We start from the raw sequence: 26,395 nt of genomic DNA on the forward strand, positions 1-26,395 counted from the left end.
GCAACCTTTTTAGTTTTGTCTTTGCACCACAAAAAAAAAACCTGAAACAACAAAGCAATTGTTGTTGGCAAACTTAAGAAAATCATTTCACTAATGGACATTTAGTAGTTTTTACATGGCATTAAATGATAAAACTACAACATTTATTAGTATTGTAGTATTAATATTGTTTATGTTTGTTTGTAGTTTACATTCAGACTTCAGATTCTCTATGAGGTTCAGGTCTGGTGAGTTTGCTGGCCAGTCAAGTACACCAACACCATGGTCATTTAACCAACTTTTGGTGCTTTTGGCAGTGTGGGCAGGTGCCAACATTTATTAGTATTGTAGTATTAATATTGTTTATGTTTGTTTGTAGTTTACATTCAGTTAAATTTTTGTTTATGTTTTTGTAGTTACCAAGGCTGCATTTATTTGATAAAAATGCACCAAATACAGTTTTATATTGAATATACAGGTGCATCTCAATAAATTAGAATGTCGTGGAAAAGTTCATTTATTTCAGTAATTTTATTCCTATGATTCAAAGCTAAATTGTCAGCAGTCATTACTGCAGTCTTTAGTGTCACATTATCCTGAAGAAATCAGCTATTATGATTTGATATTTAAGAAATTATTATCAATATATTCTTCTTGTTGATTTTTTGGAAGATATTTTTGCCTTTTTCCGTATAGCCTTTTGACTGAACAACATATAGTGTTATTTAATGTGTGTTCTTGATGAGCTGGTGAGCTTGAGAGAATCGAGTTTAACTGCTCACTTTCAAATAAAGACATTTCTCTCTCTCCTAGATAGATAGATAGATAGATAGATAGATAGATAGATAGATAGATAGATAGTTAGATGACAACTTTTTGTTGGGTGGAAAAGAGCAGCTTGGACATTCTGGACATTTTCTTTCTACAATCTCTTCATTTAAACTGGAAAAAATGTGTAAACAAGGCTTGGCATGCTGACATTAATGTATCATTCTGATATCAAATTGAGGTGGTTAAGATTGGTGATGTGATAAGACAGATTCAGATGTAAATGGAGAGAAAGTGGCACAGAAATGTAGTGAGTAAAATGAGAATTTAGTGGAGCAGAGGAGAGGCAGATGAGATGAACAGACAGATAGAGAGGGAAGAGCATTATGAAAAAGAAAAGAGAGAGAGAAAGATATAAAGAGAGAGAGATAGCCCTCACTCTGGAGGAGTGGTCTTCCGTCTGCTCTAAAGGATTTCGAGCTGAATTCACCATCACACTCGAGACACACACGCACACACACCTGCTGTGGATATGCCATTCTCTGTTGTGCTGGATGGACACGCACCATGGGGCTTTCGACTTATTGGAGGACGGGACTTCAGCCAACCCCTCACCGTCGCCAAAGTGAGTGTGAGTGTGTGTGTGTGTGTGTGTGTGTAGATTTACCAGATTAGGATTTAATTCAGTTGTTATTCACTGAAAAACAAAAGTGCAATGTGTGTTGTAATGTCCACAAGTGCACCTGACTCATTTATAGAAATAGCATCTTACATCACCAATATAGATATAAAAAATACACTTAATCAGACAGCAGACATGACAGTTGAATCACTGATCTGTTTTAGGAAGTGCGTTCATATGGCCTATATGAATTACTTTTCTCATTGATTGTGTATTTATGTAGATAAGTTATACAAATATAAAAAATTTTAATAAATGTAAAAATATATTCGGAATATTTGAAAAAATAATTCTGACCTATTTTAGGTGTCATTAAGAGAAAAATGCCAGTTTTGCTCATATCAGATCCGGTGACATGTTTCCTCTGAATAGATAGTGCACATGTAAACAAATATTAGAATTGCAGTTGGGTACCATACACTAAACAGTACTTCCAAAATCTGCAACTGGATTGGATTCATTCAGGTTTACAAAATTTAAACATGACTGATACTAGGATTCAGATCTTTTTGATTGGCAGGTACACGTCCATTAGTGACAAGGAAAGTCCGTGCCCCTACGACCAAGTCATCTGCTCCTGTGGGGAACTTGCACAAGCTACCAATGTGTGATAAGTGTGGTAACGGCATAATGTAAGTCAGGCCACTGGAAGTTCATTTTTATTCAGGAATTAAGAACGTTAAATTTATCTCTATGGATATCTCTGATTGGTTCTGTCTGTCTGTTTTCTCAGTGGGACGGTTGTGAAGGTTCAGGATCTATTTTCAAACAAACTGTTGTTGAAAACAAAACGCCTTTTCGTGAAACCATAGTTGCATACAATGCTAATATAGTATGATCTAGCATTTTGTCAACACATGCTTCAGAGAGAATTACTTACTGTAACGAACAGCAAGAACTATATGCTCATTTATTTTAATCTTATGTAGTTAATGAAGTGTGTTTTGATTTCCCCAGGTTCATTCAGAAGAGTGCGACGTTATATTTCGATTGAAAGGAATCTTGGAGTTTGCTTGCCAGCTCGACAACCCAAATGGTAAAGCTCAAATTATAAAAGAATGAGCTTGATTTGTAAAACTTCGAATTTTTTTAATTAACTTTCTTTTATGAAAGCATATACGCTGGTTATGAAAGGAGAAAAAGAGTCTCTGTGTTCCCTTCTTGCAGGTGCACAAAGTCAAGGCACGATATCAAAAAGTTTCCAGGGTCTCCAATACAAAGTATCATCCAAAAATATAGTTTTAACTGTCTGTAACAGTCCAGTATTAATATGGCCTAACACTGGTTTCCAGTCAAACGTGGAAAGCTTGACAAAAGCATCATCATGTGGAGATATTCTGCAGTATATAGAGTATGTATTCTTATGCCTTTCATATCTTTAATGTTTGTATATGGTAAATTAGAGTATTATGCAGTTTGCACAGTAAGGATGTTAACAAAGTATAATACTTTATTGTTGCTGTTCACAGGTTAGATGATAGTGGGACCAAGAAGTCATCAAAAAAGAAAGATAAGAAAAAATCTGGACCTGTGAGAGTCTTTCTCTAGAGTATTTGAAAGGCAGTAACCGTTAACAGTCACTCTAACAGTAACTCTCTGCTGTCCATCTTTATCTAGACTGTAGTGAATATGAAGCTGTTGTTTGAGGTCACAGAACCTGCTGGGAATGAAGCTCCTAGTCTCATCAGAGTGAGCACACAGCAGCATTGTGTGAAGATGCCACTGCCTTTAGACTGTGTTCTGTCTGTGACCACTGATGAGAGCCTGGCAACGTGAGTGCATTTAAAAAAAAAAATTTGGCTCAGGTTCTCTTAAAATCATAAGGTTTGTAAGGAAGTGTTTTTACTGCTATGATTTTAATGCTAATTTCAGAGTTGTGAAGTACAGCAGAATCATTTGTTAGTGTGTGTGTGTGTGTGTGTGTGTGTGTGTGTGTGTGTGTGATTGTTCAGTGTGTGTACAGGGCTGGTGGAGGCATTAAATAAGCAGTTGGCAGACATGGAAGAGGTGGTGCTACGATACAGGAAGGGCTCCTCTTTCCTGGTGCCACAGCCATTTCACTTTCAACTGCCTGAACCAGCTGGGTTCACAACTGTAATCTACCCTGCAGGAGTGCCAGACAGCCAGCTACAGGATGCCAGAGAGGCAAGACATGAGCACATGTACTACGTTCAAAGGTTTAGCACAGGGGTGTTCAAACTCAGTGCTGGAGGGCCGGTGTCCTGCAGAGTTTAGATACAACCCTAATAACACACACCTGAACCAGCTAATCAATGTCTTACTAGGGCTGTGTATTGGTAAGAATCTGGCGATACAATACATATCACGATACAGGGGTTGCGATACTATAAGCAAGGTGATATATTGGGATATTTCTTATTTTAGGAATAGGATATAATTTTAGGAAAGCTGTCATTAAGAACAGACCACCATATGCAAACCTTAGAAATAAATACATTATTATAAATTATTTAAACAGAACACAGTGGGATCTGCATTTGCAGTCAGTCCCTGTAACATTCAACGGTACTAAACCCCTTTTTGTGCAGTACGAGTAAAGGGGGAAAAATTAAAGTGATTGCAGGATTCTTAAGTTAAATGTATAATAGGCCTATGTATAAAATGTATTTGATAGAAAGGCCATATATTTTCAGATCCTGCTTTAAAAGTTCACAGTTAAGTTTACAAAACATACAATGCCATAACATTTTGATCTGAACAAAAGAATTACATCTGCTTAATATCAATGAAAAATAAAGTGCTTGCAGGATTCCTAAAGAAAGCAAAACAAATGTAAAACAATATAATAAATACAGATGTTGAACATTCTCAGAACCTTTCAACTTGGATTTCACCCAAATGATGCCACACTTCAGCTTTGTACACCGAAACGGGAGCTGGAACAATTCTTTCGTCCTCCATTACTAGCAGCGATCTATATTAACGCTAACATTAGTGCCGTGCCCTTGTGCTAGTATTTCCTGTCAATGTTTAAGTTCAGAGATGAAGACCGCTATAGTGGTCGGGATATAAACTCAAAACAACTGCCATGAATCTTTTTTTTTTTTTTTAATATCAATATTTTGTTTTTGAGAATCAATACTGTATCACCAAACAAAATATTGCAATACTTGCGTGTATCTATTTTTTTACACCCCTATGTCTTACTAGGCATACTTGAAACTTCCAGGCAGGTGTGTTGAGGCAAGTTGGAGCTAAACTCTGCAGAACACCGGCCCTCCAGGACCGAGTTTAGACACTCCTGGTTTAGCGTCAGTAAGAATAATAATAATATAAATATATATATATATATATATATAGTTTGTATTTAGCAAGTATGCATGAAATTAAAAAATCTATAATATTTTAATAATAATAAATTAAAGTAATAAAGTTTTTATACTTTCTGTTCATCAAAGAACCCTGAAAAAATGTAATAGTTTTCACAAAAATATTAAACGGCACAACTGTTTTCAGCGTTGATAACAATAATAATTAATGTTTCTTGAGCACCAAATAACCATATTAGTATGATTTTTGAAGGATCTTGTGACACTGAAGACTGAAGTCATGGCTGCTGAAAATTCAGCTTTGTCATCACAGGAATACAATACATTATAAACTTTCCTAAAAAAGAAAACATTTACTTTAAGTTGTAATAATTTTTCACTTTATTACTGTTTTTACTTGTATTTTTGTTCAAAAAATTCAGCCTTGGTGAGCATAAGAGGCCGGGACCCATCTATTCAAAAAAATTAACTTGCTGACCTCAGACTTTTGAACAATATCTTAATCCTAAGAATTGCTATTTATTAGTGACTCACATGAGTGCTCTCTAAACCAGGTAAACTTCCTTTGTGTGTAGGATCTGCACAAGAGGTTTAAGTTGCCAAGTGACAGGCCATACCTGAGACGTGCCAATGCCTTTCATTTCCCTGATGCAGCCTATAAAGACGGTTACCTCCGCAATCCCCACATACACCTGAACCCACCCAACATTGAGGATGCTAAGGTGAGACCGTGCTTTAATGGAATAGTTCACCCACAAATGAAATTCAGTTGTTCCAAATCTGTTATCTTATTGTTACTATTTATTTCTTATTTTTTATCTGTAGAACACAAAAGGATAATATTAAAAAGTTCACACTGCTCTTTTTTTATACAGAGACAGTTCAAGTTACAAAAAATACGCCAGTATACATAATGTTCCATACTACTTTTTTAAAGGGGTCATATGATGCTTTTTTAAAGATCATTATTTGGTGTAACAGAATATGTTGACATGCTTTAATATTAAAAAAACACATTATTTTTCAAATACTGTACATTATTGTAGGTCCTCTATGCCCCGCCTCTCTCAAACGCTTCGTTTTCTACAAAGTCCCTCCTTCCGACAAGCGCAGTCTGCTCTGATTGGCCAGCTGACCCAGTGCATTGTGATTAACCGAACACCGCAAGCACTCGTCGGAAATGTAATGCCCCTTACCATAATCGCGAGCTTCATCTTTCAAAATGAATGTAAAGACATTCAACACTAACTGCGGTTACTGAAACCACGCCTTCTTTCTTTGCGTGAACATTTGGGCGGCATTATGCAAATATTTCCACATAGTGAGGTAGATATGTGGGGGCGTGTTAGAATGAGCCGTTTTAGGGGGGCGTGGCAGAGTCTTAACTTTGATAAAGAATATCTCTATGGTTTTGAGACTTTAGTCTTTGCAACTTCAGGGATCTTATCTATGCACAATCAGCTTGTAACACTCCAAAGAGAAAGGAAAACTTGAAATCGCATCATATGACCCCTTTAAATGATGGTCAAAAACTTTTAAAGATAAATGATGATGATCAGAATCAGATCTTCCCAATGGCACATTTGGTTTGTTACTTTAAAGAATGACATAATTGATGATAAATGCCAAAGAAAATTGCATGGGTGGTGAGCAAATGATAGCAACATTTTCATTTATTGGTGAACTACCCATTTTAAAGGTGGTTTAATATGTTCATGAGCACTTTTTAAAGAGCAAAATCTCTTGATGCCAAAAGTAAAGTTTAACCATTAACACTCTTGTCTTTGTCTTGTTTTTCTCTCTGTAGCTGTATCTGGTGCAGGGTGTGTACAGTTATCATCACTACATGCAGGATCGTGTGGATGATGATGGCTGGGGATGTGCATATCGTTCCCTTCAGACTATCTGCTCCTGGTTTCAGCAGCAAGGATATGTGGAGACAGCTGTGCCCACACACACGCAGATCCAACAGGTAAACAAAATTGTCACTCAATGGGATGTGCTTTCTTTTTATATGTATTTAAGAGGAACATTTGTTACTTTTTCAGGCTCTTGTGGATGTTGGGGATAAAGAGCCACGATTTGTGGGTTCACGTCAGTGGATTGGCTCCATCGAAGTTCAGGCTGTCCTTAACCAGCTGCTGGGGGTCACGTCAAAGATCATGTTTGTCAGGTATACAAAGTGTTTAATGTGTTTGTTTATTGTTTAGGGTGGTAATACGTTTTTCCTCTTTAATGGCCACAACAGATCATATTGGAGTAGATTCTGAAAACTGGACACCTTTTTTCTTCCATATACCACTGCACACAAGAGGCTATGAATTTTGGTTAAAGGCTGGAATACACTACTCATATGTTAAACACATTTTAAAACACTAGGCATCATTCACTTGCCTTCTTTGTAAATTATTACAACTCTGGGCATCATACACTAAACAACGAAACAAGGATCACACAGTACCAGACACACACAAAATATGTGGTCTAAAATGAGCTCAAAATATTAAACATATTTGATATCCTTGACTGCATGCCTAAGCTGAGAATCTGTGAAATCTGTCAACTTGCTCCAAATCAGATATCAGGGCAAAAATCTAGGCAAGCCCTGTAGGGTATACCAGCTTGAAGTTGAACTAAAGCTGGTGCAAGCCTATGCTAACATAGATTTACAATAAAAGTTTCTGAATGGTTTCAATTATAAAAATGATTGTCTTTCTGTTAAAGTCAGGGATCAGAGCTGACAACCAAGGGCAGAGAGCTGGCCAACCACTTTCTGACCGAAGGAACTCCTGTCATGATTGGTGCGTTAACATTGTTTAGCGCCTTCCTACAACTTGTGATTGGATAGGAGCAAGGTTCTCCCCCACCTTCCCAAAAAAAAAAAAAAAAGATCATAATCAACATCTGATCTAACATACTTGTATCTTATACACTGCTGTTCAAAACTTTGAGGTTTGCTGTTCTTTTCTAACTTTTCTATTATTTTCTGAAGAAATACTGAAAAAAAAATTTTTTTCGACATTGTAATAAGCAGTGGTTGTTGGTCACCAAATTCAACATATTAGAAAGATCATGTGACAATGAAGATGGGAGTAATGACTGCTGAAAAATCAGCTTTGCCATCACAAGAATAAATTACATTATAAAATATATTTATGGAAATATTTCACAGTATTTCTGCTTTCACTGTATTTTTGAGCAAATAAATGTAACCTTGTTGAGCATGAAAGACTTCTTTCAAAAACAACCTCATACTTTTGTAGTCTAGGTAGCTTGTTTTTTATGCATTTTTTTTGTTTTGCTATTTTTAAGATGTAAATGGTAATTGAAAAATAAAGCCAATATTTTTCTCGCCAGGTGGCGGAGTACTTGCACACACCATTTTAGGCGTAGCATGGAGTGAGAACACTGGACAAATACGCTTTCTTATCTTGGACCCTCACTATACTGGTGGAGAGGACCTGCAGACCATCACTGACAAAGTACATTTGACAACACTACTCTAGTCAGACCATTTGATTTTAATTAAAAAATGAATAAATATAAAATGGTTATATTCTGAACAAGCTACTTTAATAATAAACAAACTACTACAACAATAATCTTTGTTATTTCATTATACCCAGACACACATGGGATTTAAAGTGTAACATGGTTTAAAACATCACTTACTTGTCCAGAATTAACAACTCATTTGTTAATGATGTTTGTATATTTTTCAGGGCTGGTGTGGATGGAAGGGGCCAGAGTTCTGGGATCAAAATGCTTATTACAACCTCTGCCTTCCCCAGAGACCCAAGACCATCTGAGTCACGTGCATGACACTTATCCACTTTTATTCATACTCTAAGTTCATGGATACACAGGAAGTCTCATGTGGAAATGCAAACCGACATGTCACAAAAAAGTGATTTATTACTCATTGTCCTTACAATGTTTTAAATGTCCATGCCTATTGTAGCATCCGTTTTCAGTCACGCTAAAGGTTACATTAATTTCAGAAACCTCTCACATGATTTTCAGTCAGGCTGCAAACGGATGATATTAATGATGACATATCCTCGAGACTTTTACCAGTTCATCATACATTAAATTCACAAGATATCTTTGAACCGTCTACACAAGATAAGGCTTCCTGCAAATCAATAAAAAGAAACGGCAGCTAAAATATCTTCCTAAAACGGCAAATGTTTCCTTAGTCATTGACTATTGCAAAGTCTCTGACTTTGTGAGGGTCTCTAACTTTTCTCAGAGACCTTTGGGGAGACTTGAACCTCTGTTTAACTAATCTTGCCTTATTAAGAACGTCTTGATTAGCCAAGCTTGGCAGCAAGTCAGCTCTCTTCTCTTTTGCAGCCACATATTTATACACTGTCATAAAACTCTGAAAGCATTTCAGTGCCATCAGGGTTTTTATATGATTGCTTCACAACACACATGTGATCCAAGTTAAATTTCCAGTGAGAAACCCACAAGTCTCCCCCAAAGAAAATTCTCTGCTTTTTCCTTGATTCCTGTCTGCTCTGTGTTGGCAGGTATACAGTATGTATGGAGCATGGCTCTGAACCGTTCTGGAGTACTAGTGTCAGTCATTACTACTGTACTTAAGACTCCAAATCACTGACCCCAGAACGGTGTCAATTTGTCTTGACTGCTGAGGCTACAGTATAGGCTCAATACCAAATGTCCACCGGTAATTCAGACTGTTGATGACATACTGATACTTCTGTTTACCATTCACACCAGTAATGGTTAAACAGCCTATATGTTACTTCAAATTCTCTCTCTCTCTGAGAACATTCATCACCAGTCCCGTGCTTTCTTTCCATCTTGAGCGCTGGAGCATTCGCAGCCTCTCTTCTGCCCTGCGAGAGTGCTCCTCAGTATGTGCCGTTCAGTGAGGGATGATAAAGAAGCGTTCTTTAAGTCTTGTGTTCTGCGATGCATGTTCAAAAACCTCCCGCACTCCTCAAACCCACAAGACCATGCAATATCTTCGGCTGTCTGTCCACCGTTGTTGCAAATGCTGAGTGGAAAATGGAATAGTTAATTAGAGAAGTGTTCATATTCATAAGATGGTTATAGTTGTTGAGGATGATGTTTGCTTTAACAGGTAACCACAGGGGCATTCCTGTTATGTTTGAGCTCTTTTGAAAATTAATATGCCTATGTATGTCTATCTAATCTCAATAATTTTATTAACTCTGCCTTTGGATTGATTATATAAACAATGGTAATAAAATTAACAGCTGAAGATAGGTATTTTTCAGTAAAGAAATTGGAACATTTTAATAATCTAAAGAACCTTTTGTGGAATGAAAAGGTTCCATGGATGGGCAGCACCGGTTTGCAGCAGCCAAAGCAAGCAGTAAGCCTGCCCTCCGCATGCCGCAAGATGCGCAGGAGATTGTCCGGAACCATTCAAACCTCCATTCACCGCAAACCCGTTTTCAAAAAGGTTACTCCAGCTGAAGGTATATGTAATGAAACAGAAACACCATTTGAACCTTAAGACTTGTCGTTGTCTAATAAAAGTGTTAAAGCGCGTTCTGAGTTTTAAAATTGACAAATATAATGACTTTCGTTTTTTAAATGCTTGAAACTGATTTTTTTTTACTACTTAGTTAAACGTGATGCTTTCTTTTCATGCCCATAATAGTATCAATTAATTACATTGACTCACCGACTCTGTCTCAAGCAAAAACATAGCTGGTGTCTGGATAATTTCACAAAGAATATGCCGTATAAAAGTGTAACTGGGCGTGACTCAGTCACTCCGCTGTTGATCAGAAGTGTCCTGCAATCAAACAAGCACACAGACCCATGTAGTACAATGGAAAAGTGCAAATGCTGTTTAGACCACGTGGTTCTTTGATACCGACCAATCATGATCAAGAGTGAGCGGTCATTATCACGTGACTCTGCATCAATCCTCCTACTAGCTTGCGAACAAGCTGTGCAGTTCCACACGTACGCACTTTGTTCATTTGAGATGCTCTGCTTTAATAAGTAGATTTAATAAAAAAACAGTTTACGTTATGGTCTTCCGAAAATTGTACTTGTCTTACTTGAGAAAAAAAAAATCGGACTGGTAATTTGAAGTTGAAATGGGTTGGTAAAAGCCAAATTACACTAATGTTTTTGTTGGATTGTGTTGTTGTTTCTTCCTTCATGCTTATGAGTTTATGCTTATTTTGCATCTACTGACTTCTCAAATTATGTTAACACTCTGTTCTTTGCTGCAGAATTATCTGTCACAAATTACGTTAAACAAAACTGAAAAGGCAAAAAAAATGGTTTTATGATGAATGTATTTATGTTAATAAATATTGCACAGCTCTGCATTGTCCTTTACTTGGTCATGTACAAGTGCAAATAGCCTATTTTACAATAGCTTATTATACATTTATTTTAGAAGCAGAGGGTGGCATCTGAATAGGGATGGTGGATTTACAAGCCTGGCCTTTGCCTGGTGTGAGGATGATGGATCTGCCATGCCACTCGTGCCAAGCAAACATGAAAGAGGCTTTGAGGGAATGTTATGTGCTGCACGCCCACAATCTAGCAGAATGCCAGCCTTTAGGAATGAGTTGGCAGCAGTGTCAATAAACATGTACAGTGGTCACAGTTAATCCTTGTTTAACCGCTTGAGTGATATTACAAAGAAAATTATAAAAATGCAGCTCACCTGGTTAGAGATGGTTGATTAGTCACTGACATAAACAAATAAATGAATGCATCACATGCAATTTAGTCCAAAACAATATTTATACACTAAAAATTAGACATTAAAGATTTAAATTGACTTGCATTTAATAGCATTTAAATATTCTTAACGTTCTCTTCTTTTTAAAGTATTGATATTAATGTAATAATGTTGTTAAGGCATTTGTTATTCATTCATTCATGCATACATGGGACATCTATGGCAAGGGTTTTCAAACTGGGGTCATCAGCCATTACTCCCCTCTTCAGTGTCACATCAGTGTTGGAAACAGTTGTGCCTCTTAATATTTTTTTTTTCGGAAGCTGTGATTCTTTTTTTCTGGATTATTTGAATAAAAGGTTAAAAAGAACGACATGTATTCCAAATAGAAATATGTTCTAACAATATGTCTTCACTATCAATTTTGTATCAATTTAACACATCCTTGCTGATTAATAAAAGTATTAATTTCTTTCTCATAAAAGATTGAAAATAATTACACAACCCAAACTTTTGAACAGAAGTGAACTTGCTATTCATCAAAGAATCCCGAAAAAAAAAACATTACAGGTTTCCTACATAAATAAAAAATGAATCAGCACAACTTTCTTTTATTCAACATTATATGGGAGTGGATGCATTACACATCTATCACAGCTTCATTAGTTGTAACAAAATAGCAGTGCAAGAAACCATGAAAACCTTAAAAATAATAATAAATAATTTGCTCGCATTGCAATATATCAGACCAGTATTAATTAAGCAGAGAAGAAGAAAAGAACTGAAGTGAAATTACACACAGCAGACTGCCCTGTCCTACTCCTACACTCTTAAAAATAAAGGTGCTTCAAAAGGTTCTTCAAGCGATGCCATAGAAGAACCATTCAGTCAAAGGTTCTTTAAAGAACCATCTCTTTCTTAGCTTTTTATAATCTGAAGAACCTTCTTTCACCACAAAGAATCTTTTGTGAAACAGAAAGGTTCTTCAGATGTTAAAGGTTCTTTATGGAACCATTTAGACAAAAAGGTTCTTCTATGGCATCGTGAAGCACCTTTATTTTTAAGAGTGTATGGGAAAATGTACTCTTTGGTTTTACTGACTATCCTGACCAAGGGGAACAGTACTTTTACTTAATTAATTTACTTATTCTATTGACCAAATTTCACATTCATAAGTGTAAATTTACCAATAAAAACCCCAATTTTATGGTTTTGTTGACTGAAATATTTATATATATTGACAGTATCAGAGACTCTGTGAATAAGAAAGCTGTAAGAACTTTGAAAGTTTGTGAACTTTACAATATATTTATTTGATTTTATATATACGTACAAGTGTATGTATGTATGTATATCTTGTATTTTTGTTTTGAAGTTTTATATTTTCCTCTCCCTGGCAATTGTTCTTTTGTTTGTTGTAATTTGTCCTTCTGTCTTTTTCTTTTCTTATTTTAATGTTGATTTATTGTGTGTTATTGTTCCTTGAATAAAAAATAAATAAATAAATAAAAAGACTGCCCTGTCCTTGCGGCGCGACACTATTTGCGGAAATGACGTCGCCTAGTTACAGTAGCTAACGAACTTCTGAGCAGCGAGGTGGACAGTTGAAAGAGCCTGTTTTAGCTCTTATCTTCAAGCTCTGTCTTTCTGGACAGCATTTGGAGATATACAGAGAAACACAATGAAGTACTTCAGCTTTGTGTTTTGGAGATTTAGCCTGACAGTGTCGCGGTCGCTCATGTTTTGATGTGAATGTTTAAAGGTAGGCGCTGCTAACTAACGTTAACGTTAGCTGTATGACTTCGCGTTGGCGTGCGTGAGTTTTGTATTTGGACACAAGTTTATGGTCTAATTTGTAATTAAATAAAATATGCACATTAAACGTAGCAGAGCTTGCCAGTCTGTTGAACGTGAATTTCTGTGGCAGCGTTGCTAAACTTCATGTTACAGCTTTTGTCATAGAAACATGTCCCCTGTGTGTGTGTGTGTGTGTGTGTGTGTGTGTGTGTGTGTATATATTATGAGCATGTTCAGATACACTTCTCTCACCTCTGCTTTTTAAGTGTTAATTGAGCTTTTCCCCGTTAGTAAATATTGTCATATTTCTACTAAATCGGCTATCGGTCCCTTAATATTGGGTGTACTTTTATTTGCTTGTTTATGGGATTGTGTTATGTCTGGCAATGTGTGAACCCTTGGCTTTTTTGTGTTCTGCAATCTATGTTCTGTATTCACTTAATGCTTAAATAAAAATAAGTAAAACTATTGGGTGTACTGATAAATGATAAAATCATCCAAAAATTAATTTGTCAATGTCATTATTGTTAATAATGATTACAAGAAGTGTCAATTGTTGTTAAATAATAATAATACATGTGTTAATAATGTGTTGATTGTTGGCTAATGATTCACTTAAATGATTAGACAACAAGTAAATCAATAAGCAGAAATAAAACAATAGTTAAAAGCAGTCAATTTTGCATTAATCATTATTTTAGTGGTCATTAAAAATGATTAATCTCTGGAACATTGTTTGTCAACCTTTTTGACAACATGTTGTCCACAACAATATTTACTGGACAAGAATTAATGTTTAGAAAAAAAGATCTTAGCATAGCTAGGAAAAAAAGTATAAAATAATTATTTTAAATATATAAAAATGTTTTTTCTCGGCAGTTGAGGAGGTGAATTAAAAATAACAAATATAGTGATTCATAAACTTTTATTTTTCTTCTTTGGCTTTTTATTTTATTTTACGTTATCTTGAGGCCTTAGTTTGGTGAGAGCCCATTGTTGGCCCCTGGTTAAGAACCACTACTCTAGAAAATATAGAAGTTGTTCAGACAATTCATTTCTCCACTTGCGTGAAGCATTATCAGAGTTGTTGGTAGTAATTTTATTTATTTATTTTCACTGCAACAACTTTTTCTTTTTCCATTCAGGTTCCATTGAATGAGGGCATATTTGGAAGACACACTTCAGAAATGTACAGCCCCAAAGAGCTAGAGGGAGAAGTGGACCACTCGTTCTTTGACAGTGACTGTGAAGCTAGTGAACTTGGTTCTCAGGATGGGCAGCTCAGTAAACAGAAGACGGAAAGACAAGATGAGAAGACCGGTAAAGAAACCCATGTTTCAGTGGATCAGATAGGAAGTGAAGCTCAAAGTGTAAGGAACGGTAAAGATGAAGCCAAACTGGAGGATGATTCAAACCGGGTCAGCAAGGGGCAGAGTGAAGAGACAAAATATGAAAGAGAGCGACAAAGTAGAGATGGATTTTTCAAAGGCTCTTCATCACGCCCAGAGACTGTGAACAACAGCCAATCAGATGAAGGATCTAGTCTGCATTCATACTCATCTGATGAGGAAAGAGAGCTGGATGATGATTTTAAACTCCGTAGAACCAATGTTAGTGTTAACAGCGACGATGATGATGATGGATACCATCGTAGTGATGATGAAAGTGAGGAGGATATGAGATCGCCAGTCACGCGATCAATGAAACATAAGGTATTGTCCCACGGAACACCTACAAAATCTGCTGGAAAATTCCACAAGCTGAGCCGTAGCTATTCCTCCTCATCTGACCCTGAGTCCTCCCACAGTAGTGAAGAGAGAAGCTCTTTTCAATCTCAGAAATCACCTGTAAAACATCAGCGGGGCGGTTCAGCTTACCAGGAAGAACAACAAAAAGAAACGGCAGAATCTGAAGACACAGTTACTGATGTTACCCCTCTCTCGACACCAAATGTTAGTCCTTCCCAGTCCATTGATGTGGTTCTGCCCTCTGAACCTGTGGCAACAGATGTTCAACAGCAACAACAGCCCAGTGTTACTGGGAAGATGGTTGCGAATGATGTTTCGGGTGCTCAGGACAGTATAAGTTCCGAAGGAGAGGATGGACCAGGTTTGTGCCGTGAATTGAGATGTTTTTGTTGTTGTTGATGATGTTGTGGCTGTTTCTAAAGAGTCTCTTTCTCTCCCTTGCAGTGTTTTTAAAAGTAGAGAAACAATTAAACAGAGTACTTATGGTCTCCAGCCCTGGCAGTGTTGGCAGCAGCCGTAAGAACTATTCCTTCACAGATAAAGAGGTACGGGAGATCGACCGGGAGAACCAGCGGCTATTATGTGAACTGTCCCGGTCATCGGCACGTTCACGTAGCGACAGCTCTGCCTGCTCCAAAACCAGCCGTCGCAGGAGTAGTGCACCTCCCATACGCCTTTACCACAACACCCTCAACAGACAACGAGAGCAAGAGCGAATTCAGAAGGAAAACCTGGTCAGTGTCAGTCTTTTAATGTAACAGGAAAGTTCCTCCACTAGAGGGAGCTATTCCCCTTCTTTTTAGTTATGCAGTGAAGCCGTCTCTAACACTAGATTAGATTTGAATCATGCTGAGAGCAACTCCTATTATAAGAGAGAAACTTCAATTATTTGTCAGCCTCAGTCAAGCAAGAGATTTTCTATTTGAGTGTGCTGTTGTTGAGCATATGCATGTACACCACCATTCAAAATGTTTTTTTTTTAAAGATTTTTTTTACAAATGATTTAAAGTATAATTTGTTCAGCAAGGATGCATTCAGTTGATCAAAAGTGACAGTAAAGATTTGTCTTACAAAACAACATTTTACAAAAACATAATTTTTCAGAAAAGGCTGTTCTTGTGAACTTTCTATTCATCAAAGATTTCCACAAAAATATAAAGCCGCACAACTTTTTTTTCACTCAAAAATGAAAATTCTGTCATTAATTAATCCCTCATCTTGTTCCAAACCCGTAAGATCTTTGTTCATCATGAGTACTTTCTGACTCAAGATTTCTTTCTGACTACTTTCTATAGTTCTGACACTATAGACAGCAGTGTTCTAGACCTAGAAAGGTAGTAAGGACATTGTTAAAGGGGTGGTTGGTTTTTGATTTCACTTTTTTAACATTAGTTAATGTGTAGTGTTGCTGTTTGAGCATAAACAATATCTGCAAAGTTACAACGCTGAAAGTTCAATGCAAACAGAGATATTGTCTTATAAAATTCTGGCAGTTTAATGCCTACAAATACAGCTGGTAGGTGCTACAACAAGCTACTTCCTGGGTTGTTGATATCACAAACCCAGAAATTTACATAAACCCTGCCCCTGGGAACATGCAACAAAGGGGGTGAGGCCATGTTGTGCAGCTTTAGAGAAGAGGAAGTGTTGTTGCCACGCCGTCAAAACTAGGGGTGCACGAAAAAAATATTCTGTCTTGTAATGATTCTAATGGATTCACAAGTTTCAAAATCAATGTTCTAAAGCAATGTTCTTAATCCTGTTCCAGCGTCGCCCTGCTCTGCACACGCTCTGCATCTCTCTCTCTCTCTCATTCAGATTATCAGCTCAGCTCCTTCAATGAACTGTGTTCCAATTATGCATTTTGTGTATAGACAGACAGATATTTTTCACATAGCTACGAGAAGCGTTAAACATCTGAGAAGCACGTGGTTGCCATGGTAGCGAAAAGTACTTGCTGGCAAACACTTCTTACTGTTACAAAATAAACAATTACTTTACAAAAATGCTACAACGCAGTCATGTATTCTGCTAAATTACAGCTTTAATCAGGATAAAACTGTATATTAGAAGCTAACATAAGCAGTAGCATTTACAAATAACAGCGTATCTAAAAGTATGAGACAACAACAGATTAAAAAAAACATACCATTCTGAAACATGCTTGCTTGCACAGGTTCTGCGCGATCCTCTTCACTAATATTCTCTGGGTCTCATTCGGGGTCAAATTGATAAGCAATATTGACAACATCATTGTTTACAGTATAACTGGAGCACATGCCGCTGATGTGAGGGATGTGACGTTTTTGGACTGTACTGGGTGGTTTAGCGATTCACAACACATTGGACCAGCTAACCAATCTAAGCCCATTGCGTATTTCTGAGGGAGGGGCTTCATAAAATCAGGAAATCATCAGAGCGTTCATCGGAGAAGGGACTGAGCATTGTAGAATAAACAAACAAGCCCTGAAAAAAACAGACAACCACCCCTTTAAAATAGTCCATGTGACATCAATGGTTCAACCTTAATTTTAATGAAGCTACGAGAATAGTTTTTGTTCAGAAAGAAAACTAAAATAGCAACTTTATTCCACAATTTCTTCTCTTTTGTGTCAGTCTTCGACACGTGTTCACAAGAGTACCACAACACATGCATATCCTCTGCTTTTAAACAAGCTCAGTGCATCCGGGTTCTACATCAGAACGCTGGCTCCTGTGTCAGCAGCACCACACGCATGCGTCTTGGAACTTGGAAGAAATTGTTAAAGTTGTTATTTTTATTTTCTTTGTGCACAAAAAGTATTCTTGTAGCTTCATAAAATTAAAGTTGAACCGTTGATGTCACATGGACTATTTTAATGATGCCTTATTACCTCATGGGCCTTGAACGTGGTAGTTGTCTATGGAGGGTCAGAAAGCTCTCGGACATAATCAAAAATATCTTAATTTGTGTTCCGAAGATGATCGAAGTTCTTAAGGGTTTGGAACGACATGAGAGTGATTAATTAATTACAGTATTATAATTTTTAGGTGAACTAACCCTTTAAGATTAATAATAAGAAATGTTTCTTGACTACAAAATCAACATATTTAAATGATTTCTGAAGGATCGTGTGACACAGAAGAGTCTAATGGCTGCTGAAAATTCAGCTTTGCCATCACAGGAATTAATTACATTAATTGCATAAATGCAGACTTGATGAGCATAAGAGACTTTTAAAATAAAGACTTTGAATGGTAGTGTATTTTTGGATTCTGTTTTTCTACTATTATTCATTGATGTAATAGTGTTCTGACAGAGTGTTTATTTTAGTATTCTGTGAAAGTGTGTGTGCATGGGGTAGGGGCGCTGGCAGCCACAGCCAGTAAAAGCAGAGAGACAGTTACCACCTGACTGAGACGAGAAGAGACAGGTGGACGTAGTTTTCCACATATGCTGGACTTGACATTATTCTGGATTCACCCCCTAGCTCCAGTGATAGAGAATGCATTACGCAAACTCTATTCCTTTTTTCCCCTTGCAATAAAATACTGTATAATTTAAAGGGATACTGTAGTTCTCTCTGAACCTCACTTGCTCACTGTTACACATGCATAGTCTCTCGCTCTTTCTCTCTTTCGGCCTTCTTTACAGACCTCACAGTTCCTTAGCTAGTCAGACCCTCCTCTCTGTCATTTTTTATTGAATAAAATAGAAATAAAATACCCCTTAATCAGTAGAAGCAGGGAATACGAGCTGTGACTCAGATTGCATGTTCCACTATGTCTTGTTAGCGTTTTACTGCCTAGCAACTAATGCTGGAACACAAGAACGAGTACAAGACAGCCACTCTCTTTCTTTAAGAGCAGTGAGCGAGCTGTCCTCTAACTTCACCTTTACTCTATTTCCAGTCCCAGCTCATTTCATGGGTTTTGCTTACTGAGAGGTTTCCAAAGGGCTGTTTGTACCGACGTACAGAGGCATGACAGCCTGTGACATTCTGATCCTTGTGCACTGGTTATTTTTACTCTCAATGGCTCACTGTGACTTTTCTGAGTGCATAGTTGTAGGCACACTACTCTCTTGGTTATTCTGTTTGAGGCTAGTTAATATGACTTTATAGATGTTCAAAAGATTTTAGTATTTAGGATAAATCACAAAATATGTCAAGAAAATTTCAATTGTCATATTTCAATCCTAAAAAAAATAAAAAGGTAAAGCGTTTTGCTAAAATAAAGTCTATTTAAGGACCTTTGTGGTATTTTTGTGACAATTAAGCACATATTTCTCCCAAATTCTCATGACTGTAAATCAAAAAAGTATTATTGTTATTATTATTAATTATAAATGGTAAAAAATGTATACAGTATAAAAGTATTCATTAGTAATAATAATTAATTGAATTGTAATTTTTAATTGTATGTAAATTTGTAACTTTAATTAAATTTATTACACATTGTCATTAACATAATTTTCTTCATCTGTCTTTTTTTTTTTTCCAACAATTATTATGCAACAATTATTTTGCCAAGCTAAATGAAGGCAATCTTGGCCAGCCTGCTAATAATAATAATTCATTTATGTTGTAATTCTGCATGCTCATATGTTGAATTCAGTTCAGAAAGTGACCTGGCATTGATTACTGCATAACACAAGGTTTAATAGAAAGTATCCTCAACCAATAATTTTAATGAATCAATTGATTTGTTGCCAGCAAAATATTCACTACTTCAAAAGGGTTTTTTCTTTTGGACATGTATGTTATTGTATGTGTAAATATGTGTGGTTTCAGGCGTTCCTGAAGCGTCTAGAATCTGTGAAGCCCACTCCTGGCATGACCCGAGATGAACAACTAGCTGATTACCAGCGGCAGTGCCGATACCTGGGAACACACAATACAGCTATTCCACCAGTCAAACTCAAGTCCAGCAAAACATCTGGTACTTTCTTACACACAACATACACATTTAAGCCATAGTTTGTATGAAGCACTTTAAATGAAGAGAGTATGTTCAGTTTTCTGCACGTCATTTCTATTACATTATTCCAAATTCAGATGCGTGTTGAAAAACTAATTTCTTGGGCTAATGATGATTAAAATGTATATCTCATATGTGACCCTGGAACACAAAACCAGACTTAAGTCGCTGGGGTATATTTGTAGCAATAGCCAAAAATCTTTTATGCCAAAAATCATTAGGATATTAAGTAAAGATCATGTTCCATGAAGATTTTTTGTAAATTTTTTACCGTAAATATATCAAAACTTAATTTTTGATTAGTACTGGTAATATGCATTGCTAAGAACTTAATTTGTACAACTTTAAAGGCAATTTTCTCAGTATTTAGATTTTTTTGCACCCTCAGATTCCAGATATTCAAATAGTTGTATCTCTGCCAAGATTATTCAGCTGTCAGATGATGTCTAAATCTCATTTTCAAAAAATTGACCCTTATGGTTTTGTGGTCCAGGGTCACATATAATATAGAAATATCCTGCATTCTGTAGTGCTTAAAATATATAATATAGTGCATTCTGTTTGCATTAATTTTTCTCCTCTGAGAAGAAATATTCTTTCTTTAAGACATATATTTTTTTCCAATTCCAATATACTGTAACATTTTGAGTCATGTACTCTACTGCCATTTGTGATGTGCTTTGCCTGTATGTAATGTTTTGTACTCCTGGATCCTTTTATGTAATATATTTGTCAGGTAGGCCTTTGTCCTTTATTTACTGATAAACAAGAGTCTAGCTAGTGAAATTTGTGTATTGAACTCAAACTAATTTTGTAATGTCTAAATGTTTTAATTGCTTTAATTATCTAAATGCTTTAATTGAATTTCATGCATTTAATTTAGTTAAACCTCGAATTAACAGTACCAGTAACACAACTCTTGTCTTTCCATGAATACAGGAAGGACTTCAAGACCTGGCAGTAGTCCTCACAAATCTAGACCGGAAACCGCTAAACTCAGCAGAACAACACCACGGCCTGAATGGTCCTGATCCTCATATTTTTTCGTTCTCTTTCTGTATCACCAACACTTTCACTTACATGTTCTGCTCTGACTGTAAGTAGAAAATATGACTGCAGGTCTCGACACAACACATTCTGGATAAATGTTTCAAAACAGCTTGAGCTCATGGCAATTTGTCCAGGTGTGGAGTGAAATAAATTAAAATACTTTAATTTAAAAATCTACACAGCTCAACAATCTGCTAAATTATTTGACAGTGTGCGGCTTTTTTATATATGTAATTTTTAGATATGGTAGGAGACTAAATGAATTCAATCAACACTGCTCGGGACCATAAAGTGTGACAATCCATTTTCTGAGACATTCAAAAGTACACTAGTGCCTATATGTGACAGACAGCAAAAAGACTATATGTATGTTTAAGCGGTGTATTGTAAAGCCATAGGTGCAGTTATCAGAATAATTAATTGCGTGATACATCTGTCAGAAACTAAGTCTAATGTGAAATAAAGCTTTATTAGTTATGGTAATTTTCAGTGTTACATTTTTCAGAAAGTAAAAGTGATTTGTTTATTGACCCAGCTGTATGACACTTGAATACTTGGCATGCTGATATGAAGTGACACACATGCTCAGACAGTGTCCCGTCTGTTACAATGAATGTAACAATGCTAGTTATTCACCTGTCACTCCTAAAGTGCTTTTGAAAAGGCTGACTGACACTTGCTGACACATGGCAGACTAACAAGCTAATTATGCAAGAGCACAGACTGGCATAGTAGTAGTTTTTGAGGAAGACTCTGTTATGTTGTTTTACTCACATTGCTGTAACTAGTTACTGTTACTGGCTTTTACTTGGCTATCACTATGATAACAGTATTATGACACTTTAATGCAGTTAAAAAACATTACATGATATTTTTCTTTGCAGATCATTATTTAATGCACAATCAACATTAAGTAATGATTTATTTACTTTTTTAAGGAATTTGTAATCTTATATTAATGTTATAATATAAAATATTATAATGTTATGCTCTGTTGTATTATAATATTGGGATAGTTAAACACTACTGTTTGAGGTTGGTAAGGTATTTTAATGTTTCTATGTAAAAGAAGTTTCTTAGGCTCACCAAGGCTGCATTTATTTGATCAAAAATACAGTAAAAACAATAATATTATTACTATTTGAGACAATTAACTAAAAGTAATTTATGGCAAAGCTGAATTTTCAGTAGCCATTACTCCAGTCTTCAGTGCCATGTGATTCTTCAGAAATGTTTCTAAAATGCTGATTTGGTTCTCAAGTAATTTTTTTTTATTATTGTCAGTGTTAAAAACAGTTGTTCTGCTTAATATTTTTGGGAAAACCGTGATACAGGATTCTTTGATGAATAGAAAATTTATTTTTGAATAATTTAATGCATCCTTGATGAATTAAATCGATTTCTTTGAAAAAATCTCACTGTCCCCAAACTTTGAACGGTAGTGTATGTGCTGTATATTGTGTAATACGAGACTGTTGAAATTTCAACAGGTATTCATAAATTCTGTTCATGTAAATGTTTGTGAAGGAATTTGAACTAATAGGAGTTCATTACCATTACAGAGCTGACACAAATCTTTTGACTTTGCTATATTAAATTTGTAAAATCTGATGGCGAAAAGTATAATAGTGTCACAGAAAGAAACCACAAGCACCAAGAAGTTGTTTTTTCAGCTTTATTCTTATTAAAAGAACACATAAGGTGGAATACACTCCAAGAACAGTCAGCTTTCCAGTGTACAGCCACTTGCTTTAGTCCGGGAATAAATGTGTTCAGCTAGCTACAGAAGAGAGGAGCCACTGTATAACATTATGGATTGATTCAAATAAATAAATGAGAAAAAAATCACTTTCAGCCTGACCAGACTGAAAGTCATCTTAAACTGAGGGGCAGTTGGTAGATTTAAATATATTTACAAGTGTTGGGGTGGAGGCTGTAGTGGCCACCTACAATCACATGATCTCAGTCCACCCCAGGGCCAGCTTGGCCAAGTACACTTATTTCTCCCTGGTTGTTAACACTCCACACAATTAAGACATACACAACGCTCAGGGTTTCCTTTGGTGGGATGGACATGATGGATGAAGAATGTTTATGTGTACTTCTTGATCTCGTCGTACAGGACCAGCACAAAAGCGCCACCCATGCCTCTGAGCACGTTAGACCAGGCACCCTTGAAGAAAGCTTTGGCTCCCTCATCCTTGGTGATCTTCTTCCAACAGTCGATTGTGCCCTTGTACATAATGTCAGCTTATGGGAAAGAAAAGTGTGCGTTAGACTGATAGTCAAGCAGCATTTTTTGTATTTTCATACAAAAAAAGTTTGTGCCGAACTGCCTGATCCCTTGGCCTACCTCCTTTGCGTCCGGACTGCATCATCATACGACGTCTGACGGTGTCGAAGGGATATGAAATGATACCGGCAGCCGCTGTGACGGTCTGGGCAATCATCCAGCTGATGACAATGTGCGTGTTCTTGGGGTCTGGGAGCATACCTGAGTGACAGAGTTAGGCAATGTCATTGAGGTGTATTTGACAAACAGTTTGTTTTATCCACGTCAGATGTTTCCCATCAGTTGCTTACCTTTAGCTGTATCATAGACGCCGAAGTAAGCAGCTCTGTAGATAATAATGCCCTGGACAGACACGTTGAAGCCAAGGTAGAGACCCCTAATACCATCAGACTTGAAGATCTTGGAAAGGCAGTTCCCAAGACCACTGAACTCTCTCTCCGCTGTGCCTTTGCCGATATCAGCAGCAAGCCTTGTTCTGGCGAAGTCGAGAGGGTAGACAAAGCACAGAGAGGTGGCGCCGGCGGCACCGCCAGAGGCCAGGTTACCAGCAAAGTAACGCCAGAACTGGGTCTTCTGGTCCACTCCTCCAAGGAAGATCTTCTTGTACTTGTCCTTGAAGGCAAAGTTGAGGGCTTGTGTGGGGAAGTATCTGATGACGTTGGCGAGGTTGCCTCTCCAGAAGGACAGGAATCCCTGCTCTTTGGGAATTCTCACTACGCAGTCGATGATGCCTTTGTACTGTTTGTCAACTGTGATCTGTTTGCTGGCATGCTGGACCTGTGAAGCAGCAGGTGGATTGGTAAATGGAAGATGGCACACTTTATATCATTGTAATCACATCATATATGAATTTTGGAATATGTTGTGGATTATCGAGATTTCATTTATGGTTATGTGTCAGTGCTGCATGATCATCTTGTATGGGAAATGCCAAAAGCTGTCTCTGATTTGAAATAAAAATGGTTCAGAGTTTAATTCTTTACACTCAGGGATCAGCCCGGCCACGTGCGCGAGCTGCACTTGGCGTCACACCCCATGTGTGCGCGGGGTTTGAGTATTGGGTTGCAGCCTCCAGACTATTTTTAACTTTAAACTTACACCAAATATCGCTGCTCCTCACAGTCCCGATCTTAACACACATGATTGGCCTTTGTGAACTCTGGCACTGATGGAAAGAGTGACGGAAATCGTCAAGGTCAAATATTTAAATGTGTTATTATTAATAGTAGTAGTGTTTACAAATTTTGGGGGAAATGCACTACTTAAATGAAAGAAAAAACACATTAATTTAACTTTAATTAAACTGACTCTGTGCTGAAATTGCACTTTTTGACAGTTCTTAGAAACGCTTTATAAAGTAGCACCATGGACAGCGCCAAAAGTTGTATATGCATTATCTGTGAAACCCGTACTTTTGGTTAGTCTACTATGTTTAATTAATTGATTCATTTACTAAAAACTTGTAATGCAAGTTCATGGCACCCTCTTTTTAATCTATGCAGCTGTGACTCACATGCAACTTTTTTGAGCTATTTGATATAACTGAATAATTATTAATTCTTTATTCTGCTTTTAAAACGTACCTGCAATAACAGTTTGACTCTTTCAATGGGGGCCACAGCTGTCTTGGAGATGGCAGCGGCCACACCACCGGCCAAGAAATCCTTCAAGAAGCTGGTCACCGCGTCAGACATGATGTCCTATCTTCTGAATCTCACCACCAAAGGACCCTGTAAGAAGCCCAGCGACGCCCCTTCAAATGGACGAGTGCTCGTGTTTGCTCCTAATATATCGGGACTCGTTATCGCGAGAGGAGCAAATGATGGATCCACGAGAGACCGAACAGAATCTCGAAGCTGAATAAATATCCCGGGTCATAGGCTATAAGTCTTACGTAAGTTCATTAATGTCCAGGGTCATGGAACTGCGGACGTTTAAAGGACAAATTTTATTTCTCACATAGCCCACAAATGTATTACCATAAAGCTATTCGATTCATAACCGCTGGGAAAACGTTTTATAGCGATAAAATACAATTATAATAGGCTATATTTGGAAGCATTTTACCGCAGAACCTTGTCAACATTGCATTAGATGTTTACAGGAATGTTGCTGCAATGAAGTAAGAACTATTTTGCTTACTAAATCGTGAATTTTAGATTCATAAATACTTCCAGGATAAAACTGAGCAACACTCATGGCTAAGTAGCTGTAGGCCAATGTGAACACAGTTCAAGGTTTTTTTTTTTTGGTTTTTTTTTGTGATGCCATAAACCCTGGAGTAATGTAACTTAAATGTGCTGATTCTAATGAACACGGGCATAGCATTTCATTCAAACTTACTGGCAATTGTTAGTTACTGCATTTGATTGGTTCCTGGTGTTTACACGAAAAACGGATAAAAAAAACTACTTTGAGAACTAGGCTTATTCCACTTTTTCTGAACTCACCCTACATATTCTACCATAAATTTCACTTTGAGATTAAGCGACCTCCACTCCCCCACGTGTGTCACGTGACATTGTCCGTAACACCCAAGGAACTTTTTTGGCAGCTATTTTTAAAGATACACTTATTTATAGTGACAAAGAAGAAGTTTATTATGTATTGTTATTATGTAGTCGTAATGCTTAGATGCTTGTTTATTAATGTTTTAAAATTACTGACTGGTAGGCAGGGCCGTTTCTAGGCATAGGCGAGCTAGGCGGTCGCCTAGGGCGCCACCAGCTGAAGGGGCGCCAACGAGCGCACGTACTGGCACTTTTAGCAGGGTTGTGATAAAGAGTGGCACGGTCCCCCTGAAATATGACTGCCGCCCCCACTGGATCCCCCAACATTATTGGACTAGAGTACTGTCAATCTGACGATGCCTGTATGCCACTAGATCAGAGTGCTGTCAATTGCTGCCTGATAGTTGCATGCAAAGTTTGCATTTGTAGCGCTCAACAACGCCATTAAATCAGTGGGCTCTGTCAGTGCTTTGGCAAGGTAACACTTTTTTTGCCAAGTTCAAAGGCCAATTTAAAATATTGGTACAGTAAATAAAGTGCACAAAATCAGTCTTTTGTTTAGGCAGTATTTGTGGCACTTTTGTGGCACATTTGTCCAAAAGGTGTGCGTTTT

General features: G+C 37.0%; 3 protein-coding genes across 4 annotated transcripts; 2 read left to right on the forward strand and 1 right to left on the reverse strand.

Moving 5' to 3' along the window:
• Positions 1–1,911: 1,911 nt before the first annotated feature.
• On the forward strand, positions 1,912–9,996 carry LOC107562733 (ufm1-specific protease 2-like). The gene is made up of 13 exons (XM_016247433.1): positions 1,912–2,034; positions 2,163–2,261; positions 2,387–2,465; positions 2,597–2,780; positions 2,899–2,959; positions 3,047–3,201; positions 3,382–3,574; positions 5,295–5,441; positions 6,527–6,691; positions 6,768–6,892; positions 7,444–7,520; positions 8,077–8,201; positions 8,442–9,996. Exons 1-13 carry the CDS (start codon positions 1,912–1,914, stop codon positions 8,526–8,528), a joined length of 1,620 nt encoding a protein of 539 aa, XP_016102919.1. The 3' UTR covers positions 8,529–9,996.
• Positions 9,997–12,984: 2,988 nt separating this feature from the next.
• LOC107562742 (cilia- and flagella-associated protein 97-like) lies at positions 12,985–21,700 on the forward strand. 2 transcript variants are annotated; one of them, XM_016247440.1, is made up of 5 exons: positions 12,985–13,187; positions 14,368–15,331; positions 15,415–15,704; positions 19,743–19,890; positions 20,869–21,700. In XM_016247440.1, the coding sequence occupies exons 2-5, from the start codon at positions 14,410–14,412 to the stop codon at positions 20,958–20,960; spliced, it is 1,452 nt and encodes a 483-aa protein (XP_016102926.1). In that variant the 5' UTR covers positions 12,985–13,187; positions 14,368–14,409; the 3' UTR covers positions 20,961–21,700. The 2 variants fall into 2 exon arrangements, with proteins under 2 accessions (XP_016102926.1, XP_016102927.1); XM_016247441.1 differs by having other exon boundaries at positions 12,985–13,111.
• A 940-nt stretch (positions 21,701–22,640) lies between these two features.
• LOC107562743 (ADP/ATP translocase 1) lies at positions 22,641–25,050 on the reverse strand. Its single transcript, XM_016247443.1, has 4 exons — positions 24,856–25,050; positions 23,563–24,049; positions 23,333–23,473; positions 22,641–23,229 (listed from the first exon to the last, which is right to left on the reverse strand). The coding sequence occupies exons 1-4, from the start codon at positions 24,964–24,966 to the stop codon at positions 23,072–23,074; spliced, it is 897 nt and encodes a 298-aa protein (XP_016102929.1). The 5' UTR covers positions 24,967–25,050; the 3' UTR covers positions 22,641–23,071.
• Between the last annotated feature and the right edge of the window lie 1,345 nt (positions 25,051–26,395).

The sequence above is a fragment of the Sinocyclocheilus grahami genome, unplaced genomic scaffold (genome assembly GCF_001515645.1).
Source record: "Sinocyclocheilus grahami isolate Dianchi unplaced genomic scaffold, SAMN03320097.WGS_v1.1 scaffold836.1, whole genome shotgun sequence".
NCBI classification, from domain to species: Eukaryota; Metazoa; Chordata; class Actinopteri; order Cypriniformes; family Cyprinidae; genus Sinocyclocheilus; species Sinocyclocheilus grahami.

Bases quoted from the DNA above. Each gene is read 5' to 3' on its own strand.
- LOC107562742 (XM_016247440.1), top strand. From the start codon at position 14,410: ATGTACAGCCCCAAAGAGCTAGAGGGAGAAGTGGACCACTCGTTCTTT. The intron at 15,332-15,414 runs GTTTGTGCCGTG...TCTCCCTTGCAG, and splicing joins CGAAGGAGAGGATGGACCAG to TGTTTTTAAAAGTAGAGAAA. The intron at 15,705-19,742 runs GTCAGTGTCAGT...GTGTGGTTTCAG, and splicing joins GAATTCAGAAGGAAAACCTG to GCGTTCCTGAAGCGTCTAGA.
- LOC107562743 (XM_016247443.1), bottom strand. From the start codon at position 24,966: ATGTCTGACGCGGTGACCAGCTTCTTGAAGGATTTCTTGGCCGGTGGT. The intron at 23,474-23,562 runs GTAAGCAACTGA...TCTGTCACTCAG, and splicing joins CGTCTATGATACAGCTAAAG to GTATGCTCCCAGACCCCAAG. The intron at 23,230-23,332 runs GTAGGCCAAGGG...CTTTCCCATAAG, and splicing joins GCAGTCCGGACGCAAAGGAG to CTGACATTATGTACAAGGGC.
- LOC107562733 (XM_016247433.1), top strand. From the start codon at position 1,912: ATGACTGATACTAGGATTCAGATCTTTTTGATTGGCAGGTACACGTCC. The intron at 2,466-2,596 runs GTAAAGCTCAAA...CCCTTCTTGCAG, and splicing joins CCAGCTCGACAACCCAAATG to GTGCACAAAGTCAAGGCACG. The intron at 6,692-6,767 runs GTAAACAAAATT...TTACTTTTTCAG, and splicing joins CACACACGCAGATCCAACAG to GCTCTTGTGGATGTTGGGGA.